Below are 18,201 nucleotides of genomic sequence, written 5' to 3'. Positions count from 1 at the left end.
GTTTATTTTTGTCCAGTTTAAACTTACCGGCTATGTCAGTATTCGGAGATAGCCGATTATGTTTAAACCGGCAAAAGATATTCCAGCTATTTATGTGGCCCAATATGGCTGCTTACAATAACAGTTATGCTCTGAATATGGGGGATAGCCAGCCCCCAAGCAGAAATATCCAGTGGAGAATAGCCGGTTATTCCCCGTTGAATATCGCCAAATAGCCGGTTAAGTGCCATTTTACCGACCAGGTGCCGTTCCTGGCCAGTTAAACAGTTTTGAATATTGAAGGAACTGTATTCTGTAAGTTTGTTTAGGATGGTAACACCGGGGATTGTGATCTAAAAGAACTATATTGTATATAAGTGGCAACACCACCCATGCCCCTCCAAGGTGAACGTCCCCCGCATTTACGCACAGTGGGGTCCTTTTACCAAGCCACACTAAAAAGCGTCCAGTGCTGTTGTCAGTGTGTAGGTTTTCCACGCACTGCAGCCACTTTTAGCACGATGGTAAAATGGCTGCCATATTATATTTTTTTGTAATGGCCACAGGCTAATTTCCCCATTAGCTCGTGGCCATTACCATGGAAGCCCTTACCACCACCTATTTAGGAGGCAGTAAGGGCTCCTGCATAGCTCCTGTGCTAATCGGATAGCATGTAGTAATGTGCCCATGCTACTTGATTAGAGCAGGCATGCCTACTCTCCGTCCAAGGCGCACGCCACCCACGCTGGAAAATAAAAAATATTTTCCCGTGTGGGATTAGTGCATGCTGAACGGGAAACTACCACGTGATGCCTCAGTGTAGCCCACTGTAGTGCCCTTTTATCACGCGGTAGGCCCGCGTTAGGCCTACCGGGCCTTAGTAAAAGGGCTCCTATGCCACTTATGCATGCCCTTACAGTATAGCACTTATTCGCATTGCTGCCACTTACATGCATAAGTGTACTCTTAGCCACAAAAGTGGAGCAGAGGAGTAGCCTAGTGGCTAGTGCAGTGGACTTTGATCCTGGGGAACTGAGTTCAATTCCCACTGCAGCTCCTTGTGACTGTGGGCAAGTCACTTAACCCTCCATTGCCCCAGGTACAAAATAAGTACCTGAATATATGTAAACCGCTTTGAATGTAGGTGCAAAAACCTCAGAAAGGTGGTATTTCAAGTCCCATTTCCCGTTCCCTAATAGTCTGTACATGCAAGTGGAATGTACATCTGGGCACTTTGAGGATGAATTCTATAAATCGCACCTAAAAAAAATTGGCGTGGAAAAAAAAACAGTTAACCGCTATTCTATAAGCTGCACAAAAAAGTTAGGCGTGGTTTATAGAATAGCACTTAAGCATAGGGGTTGTATGTAAATGTAGGTGTGTCCATTTGCACCAACAAAAACGTGGTGCAAATGCCCCCGCCTAAATTTACACATGGAATCCCCTTATTCTATAATTGCTGCGTAACTGGACTCCATGCCCATGCTCCACCCCAAAACATGAATGACCCTCCCATTTCCTTGCCCCTTTTTCCAAGACGTGTAAAATATCACACCTACATTTACACATGTACATATTAATTGATTTCATTTAGCGCCAATAATTGCTTGATAAAAAGCCAATATTTGGCACTAATTGACTTGTTATTCTTTTAAATTGCATACTCAAATTGGGCGCACATCCAAATTTGCATGCAGTTTTTGGCAACTTTTGTAGAATTAGTGGATTGGTTCTAGATTTGTCCTTCACAGGTGTTTAGATGATAAACCATAGGCTCGCTCAGAAATCGGTTCAAAAATGTACTAGAACCATATTTTCTGATTCATATGGAGTGGAACACTGAAACATGGATTAGGGATGTTGCCAATTTTACATGTAGTCTGATTTCAAGATGATGAGCATAATTCAAAATATCTGCTAAAACCATTCCGCTTCTCACTTCTGAAGCTAATTTAGTGGGAAACGATAAAAAGAGAACATTAAATCAAAAACTGGAGGAAAGGTGAGATCTGTGAGAGTATTTTAGTGATCATTGTTAAAGTACAAGAAAAGTTTCAGATTGAAAATGATTTCCCTTTGGAACAAAAACATTTGGGGATTGATATTCAGCCACTGGCACTCATTGTTTTGCAGACCACCATCAGCTTTATGCCCAGAAATTCAATGCTGGGACATGTCCAGGCATCAGCACTGAATATCCAAGTTTGTGGAGCCAGTTAAAACATAGCCGGTTAAGAGCGATCTTCAGCTCTTAACAGGCTATGGGGCACCACATAAAGATAGGACTGACTTTTATCTGGTTACCCTGGCTGGTTAAGTGTTGAATATCAGCAGTTAACCGGCCAAGTGCTGACTTCGCCCCTAGAATGCCCCCAAAATAGCTGATTTCAAGATGCTAACCAGATATTTTCAGCGGTACTATGCTCTCACCCAGCTAATGGCAGTCAGGCTCAGAAAGGCAGGGTTAGCACAGGAGCCCTTACCACCACCTCAGTGGGTGGTGGTAAGTGCCCCCCCCCCCTGAAATGGCCGCACATCAATTTCCTGAAAAAAACCAAAGACCTGCCTTTTACCCGCTGCAGGACGTCAGACTAGAACGAAGCCTTGCACGGGATTGGGAAGAGGAGGACCTTGGCTCGGCTGGTGGGGGTTGGGGTCCCCCGCCAGCAAAGCTAGGCAATGGTGGGTTGGCGGCGGATGGGGGGTCATTGGGTCGTCGGCAGGGGGGTCCAGCAATGGCAGGGGGGGTCAAAGTTGATGGCGGGAGGGGGGGGGTTCAGCAATGGTAGGGGGGGAGGTTCAGCAGTGGCGGGGGGGGGGATCGGCGGTGCCGGGGGGAGCTAAAATGTGCCCCCTCACCTCGGGCTCTGGACCCCCCTCCCGCCGAAGTCTGGCTACGCCCCTGTGGTGCAGCAATGTGGAAAAAAAAGGAATATAGTAGCAATGTTTTCCCATGTTTGTTTATTTATTTATTGGGTTTTATTAACCACCTTTATGAAGAGATTCACCCAATTTTGTCAACAGCCCAACAATAGTAAAATGACCAAATATAAACATAAATACAATTAATGAGGTAAAGTTAGAAATGGCAAATTGATACCTAATAATAGGACTAACATGAAACTATCAGAAATATACACGTTTAACAACACTGTAGAACAAACAGATAACAGAAATATGATAACAATGCCATAATGGACAGCATGGAAGAATATTTAAATAACATAGATGTAATATGTCAGTATAATACCAGTGAAACTCCTAATAGACACACAGTAGAACATTCGAATAACACAGATATGATGCTAATGATTTTCCTACAATATAGCTTACTATGTAGATGAAGGGACAAGTTCAAATATATAGAAAGGGACAAGATGGGTACTACAGAGTCAATTGGGATAAAGAGATGGGTGGCTAGACTGAAGGCAAGTTCTATGTACAGTTATGATATGAGCAAGTGGTCTGCTAACTGATACGTGGCTTGGTCTTGTTTGTTTCAGAACTGAAGTCAGGCGATATGGTTTTCTCTACAGTAACATTTTTGGCCAGATCACAGAAGGTCTTTAATATGAACTTATGTACCCTGTTCCAGCAGGACAAAAATTTATTGCAGAAACCAAGCAAGATAAATGTTGCAAAATTGTACAGACTGCTGGGAAAAGAAAATGAAAACATTGTAAAGATGTACAGATGACAAAGAATATCACAGAAATGGCTATGCATTGTTCAGTAGAGGGCATGACAGTTGGCTTCAGTTGAGGATGAACATTTATAATATGTAGCTTCAGTGGAAAAGGTCGAATGTCTTTGTACATCGAGTGTATCAAAAAGGCAAATACACAAAATAATTTACAGAATATTTAGAAAGCGAATGGCTGCTATTTCTACTGTTTTTATTGTTTCTAAAGTACAACTAGGCATACACTGTGCTGTACAGACAAGAGTTCCTGCACCATTGGTTTTACAATCTAGTCTAATGTAATCATAATGCCTGGGAGGGGTAGGCATGGAAATGGTGGTAGAAGCAGCAGCAGCGCAGGGAATTCAGTAGATGCCAACCACAGCACTAGTGCAAAAGAACATGGAGGATGGTCTCCATTCCTCTGTGGTCCACCAATCAAGCTGACAAAATATATTATGAATGACTGTCTTAGAAGTGTAGTAGTAGTGCTGTGCATTGCCATGTGGAGGACATGGGTTTGATTGGGAACAGAAATGCAGAGGGAGAATCCAGAGCCCAGAGGAGATTCCCAGTCATCACACAACAGTGACACCTACTGGACAGACCTAGGGCCATGATTGTAGGGTTTCAGAGGAACCCTGGTGTGTGAGCTGGGACCTGTGGCTGAGGACTGTCACTGCAATGATTAAGCTACGTGTATTGGAAGAGGATATAAAAAAGAGAATAATAACAAAAGAGTTGCAGGTGAGAGTTCATGGTGTCAGATCCCTGCTCTGGTTTCAATTGAGCTGGAAGTCCAAAGGAGCAGGGGAAAACTGCTGGGCCGAAAAAAAAAAGGATTGAATTGTGAAAATGAGATCGGCATTTTCATTCATGTTTCAGTATATAGTACTGTTGAAGACATATTCCTTGCTGTTGTTGTATAATGTGTTAATACCAAGGCTATTGGAAGATTGATTTAAGTTAAATGTTTCAACAACTACCAGACAACCCAGTGAAGGAGACAAAATCATGACAAGACGATGCTCTAAAAATTCAAATATTTATTGACAACCAAGACTCAACATGGGCCTTGTTTTGGCCACTAGGCCTGCATCAGGAGTCTCAGCAGGATGTATATGAATAAGGCATCATAATGCGGTAAATAATGAAAGAAACCCGGCTGGTGCTTGCTCACACAGAGTAATAAATAGAACTGACAGTACAATATCTCTGTGTAGTGGACACAGTCAGGTCTCACTGGTCTTCTGAGTCCCAGCTCTGTGCTCAGCCTTAGAAACGATCACAGTCACAGAGGACTACATTCCTCCTTTTACCCTGCATAAAGGTTCTTGGTTGCTCTGTCAACCATGCTAATTTTAGAGACAAAATCTCCAACTTACACCTTCCTCATCTTGTAGACAGTCACAGGTATAACACTGATTACCTCTGTTAGGTATGTTTTCATTGTGGTATTACTGTACAGGAGGTGTCTAGGATCCTTTGCTGTTCTGTTTTTGTTTGACTGGCTTCTTAGATGTCTGGCAACAGTATTCAAACAAAGATACACAACCTGTTGAGATTAATTGGCTTAGGCAGCCTGCAATAATATGGCAGCTGTCATTCAGCACTGGATTGACCTATGGGCAGAGCATTCCCATAGCACTGGTTGTGTTATGTCATATGGGTAATGTATCACACAATTAAACAAGTTGCTCAAGGCAATGTACAATGAGAATAAAATACATTGCAAACAGTGTTAAACAAAGTACCATCAGAGAATGATGTTCATGGAACTGTATGAGTAGTAAATTGCCCAGAAGCAAATGTTGATTTCCTATCTATGACACTGCTATCTTCATCTCGATGTGATAATTATATCACATCGAGATGAAGATGGCAGTGTCATAGATAGGAAATCAACATGTAGCAATTAAGAACATTTGGATAGCAGCAATCAAGCTCAACAGGAAGATGGAGTTCTGACATTCGATGGAGGTATTTATAAAATAGCTAAGGCAGTGGTTCCCAAACTTGTATCTGGGGGAGCCCCCAGCCAATCAGGTTTTCAGGATATTCACAAGGAATATTCATGAGAGAGATTTGCACGCAGTGGAGGAGGTGCATGCAAATATTGCTCGTGAATCTTCCTTATGAATATTCTGAAAACCTGACTGGCTGGGGGCTCCCCCAGGACAAGTATGGGAACCACTGAGCTAAGGAAATTCAACTTCATTGTCCTGATGAATTTCAACATTTGATCCTATGTTTTGGTAGATTTTATATGGTCAAAATATTCCTGTCTTTTTAAGGAAAAATATTTACAATGAAATGGTATGGAGTGATTGAATCAAAGTGTTATGGACAGAATCCACTTTGGAGCTTGCTCTGAAGAAAAGGAGGTCGTCAGTGGAGTACCGCAGGGATCGGTCCTAGGGCCGGCTCTTTTTAACGTCTTTGTGAGCGATATTGCGGAAGGGCTGTCTGGTAAGGTTTGTCTCTTTGCGGATGATACTAAACTCTGCAACAGGGTGGACACCCTGGAGGGTGTGAATGACATGAGGAAGGACCTAGCGAAGCTAGAGGAATGGACCGATACTTGGCAACTAAGGTTTAATCCCAAAAAATGCAGCGTCATGCACTTCGGTCGCAAAATTCCGAGGGAACGGTACAGTATAGTGCTTCAGTGTGTGAAGGAAGAGCGGGACTTGGTGTTGATTGTGTCTGACGACCTTAAAGCTTTCAAACAGGTAGAAAAAGCGATGGCCAAAGCCAGAAGGGTGCTTGGGTGCATAAAGAGAGGCATGACCAGGAAAGATATAAACAGGATGGAGTCGGTCCAGAGGCTGGCTACGAAATTAGTAAGCGGTCTTGAATGCAAAAATTATAGGGATAGGCTTATGAACCTCAACATGTATACGCTGGAAGAGAGGAGGGAGAGAGGAGACATGATAGAAACATTTAAATATCTCAAGGGCATTTATGTACAGGAAGAGAGCCTTTTTCAAATGAAGGAGAGCTCTGGAATGAGGGGGCATACGACAAAGTTAAGAGGGAATAGGCTTAAGAGGAACCTGAGGAAGTATTATTTCACAGAAAGGGTGGTGGAGGCGTGGAATGGCCTCCCGGTGGAGGTGGTGGAGTCGAGGACTGTTCCAGAATTTAAAAAGGCATGGGGATAAGCATTTGGGATCGCTTAGGAACAGGAAGAATTGGGGGTTACAGAGGATGGGCAGACTGCATGGGTCATATGGCCTTTATCTGCCGTCATGTGTCTATGTTTTCTGTGTTAAGGTCCTCATGGCAATTAGTACAACAGTGTCATGAGGGCAGATAAATTATTGGGAGAAGCAATGTTGCAGTTTAAGATGTAAGGGTCAGATATTCTGCCGGCAGCGGGCAGTGCATTTGCTGGCCCCAGATATTCAATGCTGGGACAATGTCCAGTGACTAGCATTGAATTTCTGAGTTTATTTTGGCTGCTAAAAAGTTAACCAGCTATGCTGATATTCAGCACTAACCGGTTAACTTTTTAGCGGTCAAAGATAGGCTTACTATTTAAGTGGCCTATTTTGACCGCTCAACATAACTGGTTAGACGCTGAGGGCCTCATATTCAGGCTGCAAAAGGTAGCCCAGCTAACTCCTGCAGTCGACACTGAGCCTGGATTTTCAATGCCGGGCTGTGCGATAGCTTGGTTAACTCATGCAGTCGGCGTGGAGCCTGGATATTCAATACCAGGCCATTTTTGGTGACTGGCATTGAATATCTGGTTTATTTTTGACTGGTTCAAACTTAACCAGCCAAGCCAGCATTCAAACTTGTGCATAATATCGGCAGATAGCCAGTTATATTGTGTGATAGAACTGGCTATCTGCTAACCATGAATTCTCAGCGGGTCATGGTCAGCCATGACACGCCGTAAATTTGCAGGTAACCAGTTATGGGGCATTTAACCAGCCAGGTGCTGATCCTAAACATGGCCACAGGAAGTGCTCTTTTTAACATGGCTTAAAGTACATGTACAATGAAGGCTGTGTATACTTTCAGCTAGGTTTGAGGCAGCCATTTTACCTGGGTAAATACCTTTGACAGCTCTGCCTTGCCCAACTCAAGGTTTCAGAAGTGTTAAATGCCTCTTCATTTTGTACCAGTTTAATCTGAAGAATGTTTACTGTAATGTATCTGTGTGAGCAAAATGACTAGTTCTGAAATTAGTAGTGTTCAGATTTGTCTCAAAAGTAAATAATTTCCCATGATTTTCCTGTGTCTAAGTATTGTATTTGTTGCCATTATAACACTCCCATAGATCTCAACTGCCACTTAGGTTTTGTTTCAAGGATCTGTAGATAATTACTATGCTGTGTTGGACTCAGAATAGGGAAGGAGAATATTTATAGCTGCCATTTTGAATAAGGGGCACCATCTTGAAATCAGACTACTTGATAAATTGGCAACAAGCAACATCATGTTTCTAATTCTCAGTATGAATTTCAAAAAAATATTGGTTTCTTTTACACCAAACGTCTGTGACTCTCACTGTAGGAAAGCTAGACATGTGCATAGGCCCCAAGACTTCAATGGGCCTTGAGCCTTGTGTTATGTGCTTTAATCCAGTCTTGGTTTTTAAAGTGTTTCCTATGAAAAATGCCACCTAGCCTGGAGCCTGTACTTGTGTGGCCTGTGAGTGTGAGGGATTTTTCTCCTGTGAGAGACATTCAGAATCTTTCTTCCATTTCTTTGCCTGCCTTATTGTACAGGAATCACACTAAGTGAACTTTCTTTTCTGTTGTTTTGTTAGCCTCTGCAGCCATTTGTTCACATCTGGGACTCTTCCACTTTACTGACCCTGCAGCAGATTGGTCTGGGATGTTTTGAAAGGGGAGTGGGCTCCCTCGCTTTCTCTGTGGCTGTAAGTTCTTATCCATATGGAAAACCTAGATTGTCACTTTGTACTAAAACAATGTCTGGTGGACTGGCAACTGTAGAATTGTTAGACTTGTGGTAAGCAGTGTTGTGCTAGTTACTGTTCAAAAGTAATTAATTACAGTTACTAGTTACTTTTCAGCTTAAAGTAATTAGTTATAGTAATTACATCACTCATTTAGGAAGGTAACTGATTACTGATTACAATTACCTACTTAGGGTAACTAATTCGTTTTGCTGAAATTGACCCCAAATCCAAATTTGGTCTTCTTTCGGTTTCAGCCAAAAAGCAAGTGTGTTTTTGACTGAAACTGAAACTGTACAGCAGAGCTGCCAAGGGGTCCATACCGCAGCTCCACCCACTCTACCCCATGTTATCTTTTTCTGTTCATGTAGGCATAGGGAAAAAAAATTTAAATGTTCTCAGGTTTCAACCCAATTCATGTTTAATGTGGGATATAAATTATATAAATAAGTAAGTTGTGAAGCGCTGCGTACGACTGGTAGCGCTATAGAAATGATTTATAGTAGTAGTAGTAGTAAATAAATAAATAGAAACTCTGAATGTTGAGCACCTGATTCTCATAACATGATGTCTGTTTTAGAGGCCCTTTACCTTGAGAAAAAAATCTTTGCACAAATACAACAGTGCTAGGGTGTCCCTATAACCAGCCCCTCCAAATGACACACTGATTACAATTTCTTACAAATTACTATTCTACCTATGAAAAGTTTTTCCATTATTATACTTCCTCTATGTACATCCGTATCATAGCAGCCAACTTTTCAAAATTATTGGGGGTGCTAAGCCCAATGAAAATAACCCTTCCTTGGACACAAACAAGGAATTTTCTCAATATTGGGGGTGCTCAAGCACCCACAACACCCACAGAGTCGGCTCCTATGATCCGTATACTGCACAAGCCAGCATGTTTGAAAATATAAGTGAGATTAAATTAAAAAATGCTACCAACAGTAAAGAATGACAATGCGGATGCAGCTTTGTTTTGAAAGGGAAACAGAAAAAACGAACCTGTTGGCTTCAACTTACATTTCATTCCATCTCCCTCCTGTTTTCATGCAACCCTGCAGCAGCCATGACAAAAAAAAAAAAAAAAGCACGGGGGTGCGGCAGCCTTCAGGCATGTGCTGTCGGCTTTGCTGGTCCTGTGCCCCCACTGACATCAACTTCGAGTTCCAGGGGCAGAGGACCCACAGAACTGACAGCACATTGTCTGAAAACTATTGCAGCCCTGCACTTGCTTTTTTCATCTCAGTGGCAGACTTTCCCACTTTGGCGGGAGTGCAAAAGATGACCCACCAAAGTGGGAGTCTCCCGCTGAATGCGAGAGACTTGGCAGGTCTGGTACAGTGTCCTGTAATTTGTGCAGTCCCCGCTTCCTCCCTTCCCCCTGAACAGGAACAGCTCCCCTCCATGCCCCATGAACAAAAACACCCCCCTCCCAGCCCCCTCAACCACCCTTAGGCCCTTCTCTCCTGGGGCCTACCTTACAAGCATTGGTGATCCAGTGGTGCAGACGGGGCAGGTGCGATCCCCACTTGCTTCTCACCTGTCAGCTCCATTGTCAAAATGGCTGCCGTGGCCTCTGGCAGCACTTGCCTATCCATGCCGGCTCCAATCTCAAAATGGCTGCTGCAACTTCTGGCACCTATGGGTGGCGGTGTGGGGGTTTGGGGGAGGGGTCTGCTTTTGTTGGGGAGCCTAGGAGGGGAGTTGCTCCTGTTCGGGGGAGGGGAAGGGGTCACAGTGCTGATTAGGGGTGGTTGGTTTCAGTTATGGTTTCAGTTTTGGCTGAAACTGTGCAAATAAATTGGGTTTCAGGTTCGGTTTCATCTAAAACCAAGAAAATGACTTTGGTCATCCTCTACTGAACAGGATGGATAGGGACACAGAGAAAAGATGGATAGTAGACACAGAGAAAAAATGTCAAAAGGACAAGAGACCCCAGAAAGTGAATTAAGAAGACAAAACAGAAAAGCAGAGAAGAGGCTCTGGGACCAAAGCAATGCTCAGACAACAAAAGTAGAAAAGAGTTTGTTTTTTTCTGAATTTATTGGTTGTAATATGTCAGCTTTGGGAAATATATCTTTCTGATATCTTGCATTTCGACTTCTATTTCTATTACTGTGAGAAGTTTTAGAGTTACCATAAGTCCGGTTTTACCCGGACATGTCCTCTTTTTGAGGACACTGAGGGATGTTCGGGGTGGGTTTTTCCAGCCTGCCCGTTTGTCCGGGTTTGCAAACAAATGAGCAGGCTGGAATCTTCCGCCCAGACATCCCATAGTATTCTCAAAAAGAGCGGACAAGTAAGTCTCCCACTTGCTACCGGCCCCGCTTCAAAATGGCTGCTGAGACTTAAAATGGCGGCCACATGAGACTTCCAGAAGTCTTGCGAGGTCACTGCTTGAAGTGTTGGCAGCCATTTTGAAGCAGCACCGGCAGCAAGCGGGCAGCAGCATTGCTGAGCAGGAAAGAGTGGGGACCTTTCCTGCCCCAAACAGGCCACTAGACCACCAGGGCACGATAAGGGAGGGGATGTGGAATGTGGGTAGAGGGTAGGGGGGTGAAGGAGCTGTAAAAAAAAGTGGGTAGAGGGAGGCTGGAAAAAGATTTGTGGGGGAGGGAAATATATAGAAGGGGATGGCTTCCTTTGGGGTGGGTCAAGTCAAGGTGTGACATGGGGGTGGGGAGGGGACGTGACAGAGGGTGTGGAGTGGGGAGGGGGCATGGTTATTAATTCTTTTTTTTTTGTCAGGGTAAATATGGTAACCCTAAGAAGTTTTCTATATAGGTCTGGGATGTATTGGGTGTTATAGGGGGCCCATCTTAATTTTTCCACCTGAGGCCCATTTATTCCTAGCTACACCACTGGAATAAGTGTTTGCATTAGTGGGAATAAGTGGTTGCACTGGTGGTGATGTTGGGCATGTAGTTATATTGGATGAGTAGTTGTGTAGATGGTGATGTTCAGCACGTGATTATGTTGGATGAGTGGTTATGTTGCTAGTGCTGTAGGATATTTAATTATGTTAAACTGAGTGGTTGCTTTGTAGAAAATTATTAACCCTCTTCTTGGATCATTGTTCTGTCTTTATTTCCTCCTAGGATTATGGGGCCTATCTCTGTGTTGTAGATGACTCCAATGAACATATGCTGTCTGTGTGGGATTGTGTCAAGGGTAATAAACAGGCTGAGATTAAGGTAAACCATCCTCAGATGAGATACTCAGCATTCTTTAAGATAAAACTGCCAGATTCAGTGTTGGGAACCATTGACCAAGTGCATTCTGGGATTTGTGTTCTTTCTGTTTAGGAAAAACTCTTTTTATAGACCTTGGCACTGTTTCATGTAGTTGCTTACTCTGGGAGTGCCAACGCGATTATTACAGCATATTTATGTCTGGCAGTCAGGCTTAAGCTGTTATGTTATGTTTAATATCTTTGTGGTGCCATTAGTGAATAACTTTAAGAACATTCAAGGGAGAAGGAGATCAGAAAGACAGAAAGAAATAAGAGGGTGGTTGCATGGGGGTAGGAAGGGGGGAACAAAATGAAGCAATAGAAAAGGGAGATCATATGAGTGCCAAGAAACAAGAGTGTTTGAGAGGGGAAATGTACATAAAGGCTTCCGTCAGCAGATATACATCAATGGAATTTGACAGCTACCATCTTAAGGTTTATGAAGTGCCTGACACAATAACCATGACAATGAGTAAATATTTGGTAAAGATGAAGTCATGTGCTATATGTTCTTAGCATTGGGGCCTGTGTCCCCAATCATCTCTTCTGTTCAAGGGTGTAAAATGAGAAGGTCTGCTTAGTGCCCAAGATGAGAAGCCTGCAGGTGTTTGAGTCAGGCTAGTTGACTGGGCCCTTGTCATACAGTGCAGGTATCTTTGCAAGCAGGTAGCCACAAATCCAGCCTCTCAATAGCAGGTGTCCTTGACATCTTGCTTGTGGGTGAGTCTGGGTCCTCTGAATCTGGTGGGTCCTCCAAATCTGGCCTGTTGTCTGCAGGCCTCCTTTAATCCATCTGCTCTGTGTGTTGGGTTAGGGCTGTGTGTTTGATTACTGGCAGGGCCGTCAAGAGGAAGGGGGGGGGGGGGGAGAAGCCCTGGGCTCGACCTCAAAGGAGGGCCCAGTGCTGGCCATAGAAAAGCTGGTTTTTTTCAATGTTGCTACAGCCAGCCTCGCTTATTCAGATCCAGCGTCTTTCCCTCCAATCCAACACCCCCCCTCCGGTCCTCTACTTGCCTCAAAGTCATTGGCTGGCAGGCAACAACGATCAAGAGAGACTGCTCTGCCAGCCACGGGTTCTTCTTCCTGTCACATCCTGCCTATGCAGAAACAGGAAGTTACTTCACAGGAGGCAGAATACAGCAGGAAGGACACATGGTCGCAAAGCAGACTTTCTTGATCAATGCTGCCTGCCAGCCAATAACTTTTGACTGATGGTGTGGTGGCAGGGGGGAGGTGTGTCAGCAGTGGGGACCTTAAGATTGTTTGCCCCTGGCCTGTCTTTGTCTCTCACAGGGGGATGATCAGAAGTAAACGCCGGTGCTAGAGGCTGTTAGCGCCATACTAGCGCTGGCGTTTGCTAATGCCCCATAATCAGAGCCCTTGAGCGCGTGAAACAACGTGCTTAAGAGCTCTGAACGCAACTTGCATGCAAATGCATGCTAAACAGGGCTAAACATATTCATCCCCAATGATCAGCGGCCAGCGCACCAAAGATTGGGTCGCTGGCCGTGGGAAACCCTACGCCAGCTCCAAGCTGGCGTTAGGATTTGCAGATCATTGGGTAAGAATGGTGAGCCCTGTTCAGCATGCATTTGCATGCTGGCAGGCTCCCATTCCCCCCAACAGCAAACCTGCCTGCGATAGGGAGCTGGAGGTCTGGCGGACCTCCGGTCCCCCCTGACAATCCCCCCCACCCAGGTTCAGGGAGGGCTGGAGATCCGGTGGGTCTCCAGCCCCCCCTAACTCCCTCCAGCAAAAGGTCCCTGGTGGCCTAGTGGGCGAACAACCAACCCCCCCCCCCCCAGCAACAGGGGGGGCTGAAGGTCCGCTGGACCTCCAGTCCCCCCCCATGATGATCCCCCCCCCCCAAGTTCAGGGAGGGCTGGAGATCCTGCCCAGCGCATCCCAGGATACACTGGGCATGGCTGGGCGCTGCCATTTTGTGGTGTCACAGGAAGAGGAGGGAGGCAGGCTACCCTCCCTCCTCCAACACACAAGGCAGGGGAGTAGGGTGGACTGGACCACCAGGGATCCCTTGCTGGGGGACTAGGGGGGGATGGAGACCCACCGGATCTCCAGCCCTCCCTGAACCTGGGGGGGGGGGATCGTCGGTGCGGACCGGAGGTCCAGCAAACCTCCAACCCCCCTGTTGCTGGGGGGGGGGGAGGTTGGTTGATCACCCACTAGGCCACCAGGGACCCTTTGCTGGGGGAGTTAGGGGGGGATGGAGACCCACCGGATCTCCAGCCCTCCATGAACATGGGGGGGGGGGGATTGTCAGGGGTATCAGGGGTCCGCCGGACCTCCGGCCGCCGTTGCTTGGGGCAGGGATAGTTGGGGTCTGGTGGTCCCAAGCACCTCCAGCCCCTGTGTTTGACAGGTTTGGGCTTTTGACAGCCCAGACCTGTCAAACAAGTGCAGGAGGATTGTGCTGAGCGCATGCTCAGGCACAATTCTCCCGCACTTCTACCCCATGATCAGAGACAATTGTGTGCTTAAATTTGCATGCAATTATCTCTGATCATAGGTCTAATAACGCCCCGCGCTGTTCCAGCGCTATTTTTGGAGCACTGTTTGGAACAGCGCGGGGTTTTAGATCATCTGTCTGTCAGTGGTCCTGATTACTGGAGTCACACCAATTGCTGCAGAGCAGGACTGAAATGCACTGGTGCAGCGGTGTGTGATTGCTCTCTCTGCTACCATCTACTGATCATATGTGGGTAGTACAAAGAAGTGTGATGTAGTTACAGCTCTGTTGAACCATATCATATGTTTCCTGTCTCCAGTAAAGCTTTTACAAGTGAGGACAGGGCTAGCCCTACCACTATGTGGACTAAGCTTCAGCTTAGGGTAGCACAAACCTGGGGACAGTTCTGGCCCTGGCATTGGCACTCCTCAGAAGCCCTAAAGCAAAGTGAAAGTGGCTTGCATGGGGCCTGGAGCAGATATGCATGCTTATGGCCTGCTGCATCCTGTCTCATCTGAACAGAAAGGGATGTAACAGGCCTTAATCATGTGTGTCTGCTCTAGGCCTCATGCAGAAGCTGTGGTGGCACAGGTAAGAACAGAAGAGGAGAGATGCTAGATACTTGAGGGAGAAGAGAAGGACACGGGGTAGGGAAGCAGGGTCACCAGGAGGGTAGGAAAAGGGAGAGGCTAGACACCTGAGAGGGATTAGCAAAGGGGAGAGGCTGGACACTTGGGAGTAGAGAAGGGTAGGGGAAATGCTGGATACCTGAGGGCATGGGGTGGGGGGTGATAGAGAAGGGAAGGGGAGATACTGGACATGACAAGAAGTAGAGAAGGGGGAGATGCAGAACATAGGGACAAAGGGCCTTGAGTTGCCCCAGCAGATGGGGCACATGACTGAAGGTTCACCTACCACATCAAATATCCTTAGGCCAGCCCTGAGCAAGCAACATGCATCTCAGAAAATACATGCATCAGTGATAAATACAGCCCTACATGTAACAATCTGAGGCACAATTCAAAAGCGTGGGAAAAAAGGCTCCTTGAAAACTGTCTTTCCTGTATGTGAGTAAAAGCATATGTTTCGTTTCACAATGTGTGAACTTTTATCAGTATTGCTGTGGTGGACTCTCCAAGGTGGGTTTTTAGCATAGGTGAGGGGGCAATAACATACACAGGTTTGCATTTTTTTTCTTTCACACATTTTATTTTTTATTGGTGTTTTATATTATTATATCTGGACCAATGTATTTGGGCTTAATTTAAAAAAAAAAAGCAAAGTAAATCTATGATAAACCACATCAACCAAAATACAACATTTGCCAATAGGGTTCTCGCAATTAAACATTTATATTATATTGAGAATACAATGTTGAGTCACTCAGCTGATGGCTGCCTAGCCAACAGGCTCCTCATTCCCCAGGAGTTGTAGCGAAAAATTAGCGGTGCTGACTGACTTTTTGTTAAAATTCTTTTGCGGTGCTTTTAACATCAGGAAGCTTGGGGTACCCGATGGTGCGCAGGAAATCTAAGCCCAATTTAAAAGCTTATGCCTACCAAGCAGCTGGTTCATCGGACCATGCAGGGGCCAAGATGGCGCCATCTTCCCTGCAGTGCAAAACTATGGATGCTGATCCAGAGCATGAGGAGGCTGTTTTGAATGAACAGGATCCAGTGAACAGGACATATCTACAACAGTGCATGAGTGACCTGAAAACCTACCATCGACCATATTAAAGTGACATTGCACTCAGAAGTCAACAGTTTCCATAAAAAAAATAGGTGACATAGGTCATCAGCTTAATGCCTTTGAGGAACGTGTGATCCAGCATAACCAGGGTGTACTGGATCTTCATAAGCATGTTGAAAGGCTGGTTCAGAGTTGCCAAATGGGTGGGTTTCCTGTACAATTAGGCTAGTTTCCACAACAGCTGTGGGTTGCGGGAATTTGGGCAGCTTTTTGCCGCCGCGTCCGCAGGTCTGCTGTTTTTCCCGCGGCCGTGGGTTGGCTGTTTTTCCAGCGGCTGCAACCAATGGAAGCCCCGCGGAGGCAGGCTGCAGCCTTCTATTGGTCCAGTTGGACCAATAGAAGGCGCCAAGGCGGGGCTGCAGGCTTCCTTAAATGCCTGCAGGCTGCTGTGCGCCGACCACACATCCTCCTTGTCGTCCCGTCTCTTCCCCGGGTTCCCCTCACTCGGCCCCTGCAGGTCAGGCCGCTGCAGTGCCATGCGTCAGGCCCAGCCCAGACCAGACGAGCAGCTGAGGGGGAAGCGGCGAACACAGCTTGTCATCTCTTGAGGAAGGACGCCATTAAACAACAGCACAGACAGCAGCAGTAGAGCCATGAGGATCTTCTTCTAAAAATAGAAGATGGAGAGAGTACACCTCACAGAAATAATCTTTGTGCATGTGGTGTTCCTAAAGGGCCTCGCGAACAGGATGTGGCTGCCCCAATGCAGCAGGTGTGTTTCCACTTTTTGGGTGCTGCGGACAGTTCAGCGAACCTCCCTGCGATTGAATTTGAACTGGTCCATAGAGCCTTGGGGCCCAAGCCAGCTGACCAGTCCCAGGACATTGTGCAATGATTTTTATGCTTCCTTGAAGGAGAGAATTCTCCAGGCGACTCGCAAGGTAGGCCATATCACACGAGATGGAGCACAAATTGAGCTCCTTGCGGATATCTCTGCTATTACTGTGCGGTGGCACAGGGACTTTTGCCTGGTGTTTGGTGGACAATAATATACGCTACCGGTGGCTTTACCCTTTTAGCCTGTCATTTGTGCTCAACAAGAAGACGTATAATGTGTCCACACCTGTTGAAGCCATCACTTTGCTGTGAGAGGCTAAACTGAGGTATGGTGATTCTAGTGGCCTTGAGCATGATTCAACTTCTAAGCGGCCCCCGATGAGTCAGTGTAGGCGCAGGGGGACCCAGAAACAACGACTTCAGTACAGCTCAGATGCTTCCGAAGGCTCTACAACTTTGCCTGATTGATTACTAGCTCACTGCCTACGGCGGTCATGGTTTGGTTTCTTATCGCTCTCCACTTCATGGTTGGATTACAGTTTTGTTTTTTTAAATCCTGTTCGACAGTTGTTTCACTCTGCTCTGGGACTTGGGCACTGACATGGTGGTACTGCCTGCTAGCCCTTGACTGCAAGGAGTCTGTTACCTTTATAGCTTCTGCTGGTAGTTCTTTTTTAATCTCTGCAGGCAATCCTGGACAGGGGGTTAGACTGTCAGGGGGTGCTTATCTTCCTTCATAGGGCCACTTATGGGAGGCCTTGTTCTGCTAGGTGTAGGGGATTTGGGAGGGGGTAGAGGGTGGGAGAGGGGTTAGGGGGAGGGTGTTTGCAGGTGGGGAAGGGTTGAGGGGGAGGGTGTTTGGGGGTGGGGGTGGCTAGTTGAGTTGACTGATCAGGCTATGGATGGAGTTTAGAAGATGATTGTGAGGCATGAATGTTTGGTGTATCAATGTCCGCTGCCTAGCACTTGTGATCTCCTACTGTCCAACTGTATGATTGCACCCTTCTTTCTGATACTTACAGGTGAGGCCTAAACAGTTGGTATGTATTTCCCTCAGCATACTGGGCCTTAATTCCCTGAATAAGCACCAACTTTATTTTAAGGAAGCAGCCAGAGTTTGTATAGATGTGGGTGGTTCAGGAAACATACCTGCTACCGCATCATGAGGCCCTATTTTGCCATAAAAATATTCCTATATGATTTTTGCTTCTAATAAAGCCAAGAATAAGACTACTGGGATCTGTATTCTACTAGCTAGCTCCTTGGCCATAGTGGTCCATGATATAGTGCGTGATCAGGAAGGATGCTACATTCTTTTCATGGTGGAACTGGAGCACTAGCTCTACACCCTGCTCAATGTTTATGCTCCCAGT

General features: G+C 45.8%; 1 protein-coding gene across 3 annotated transcripts in view; it reads left to right on the top strand.

The window, feature by feature from the left end:
- The window catches only part of EML3 (EMAP like 3), a 160,720-nt gene that overhangs the window by 100,936 nt on the left and 41,583 nt on the right, over window positions 1–18,201 (top strand). For all 3 annotated transcript variants that reach the window (XM_030217630.1, XM_030217631.1, XM_030217629.1), the window contains 2 exons: window positions 8,445–8,555; window positions 11,699–11,794. In XM_030217630.1, the coding sequence (XP_030073490.1) occupies window positions 8,445–8,555; window positions 11,699–11,794 (207 nt within the window). The remainder of the gene's footprint in view (window positions 1–8,444; window positions 8,556–11,698; window positions 11,795–18,201) is intronic.

The sequence above is a fragment of the Microcaecilia unicolor genome, chromosome 11, assembly GCF_901765095.1.
Source record: "Microcaecilia unicolor chromosome 11, aMicUni1.1, whole genome shotgun sequence".
NCBI lineage: Eukaryota > Metazoa > Chordata > Amphibia > Gymnophiona > Siphonopidae > Microcaecilia > Microcaecilia unicolor.
The sequence above is the reverse complement of the archived record's forward strand: the minus strand, read 5'-3'. Positions and strand labels throughout refer to the sequence as shown.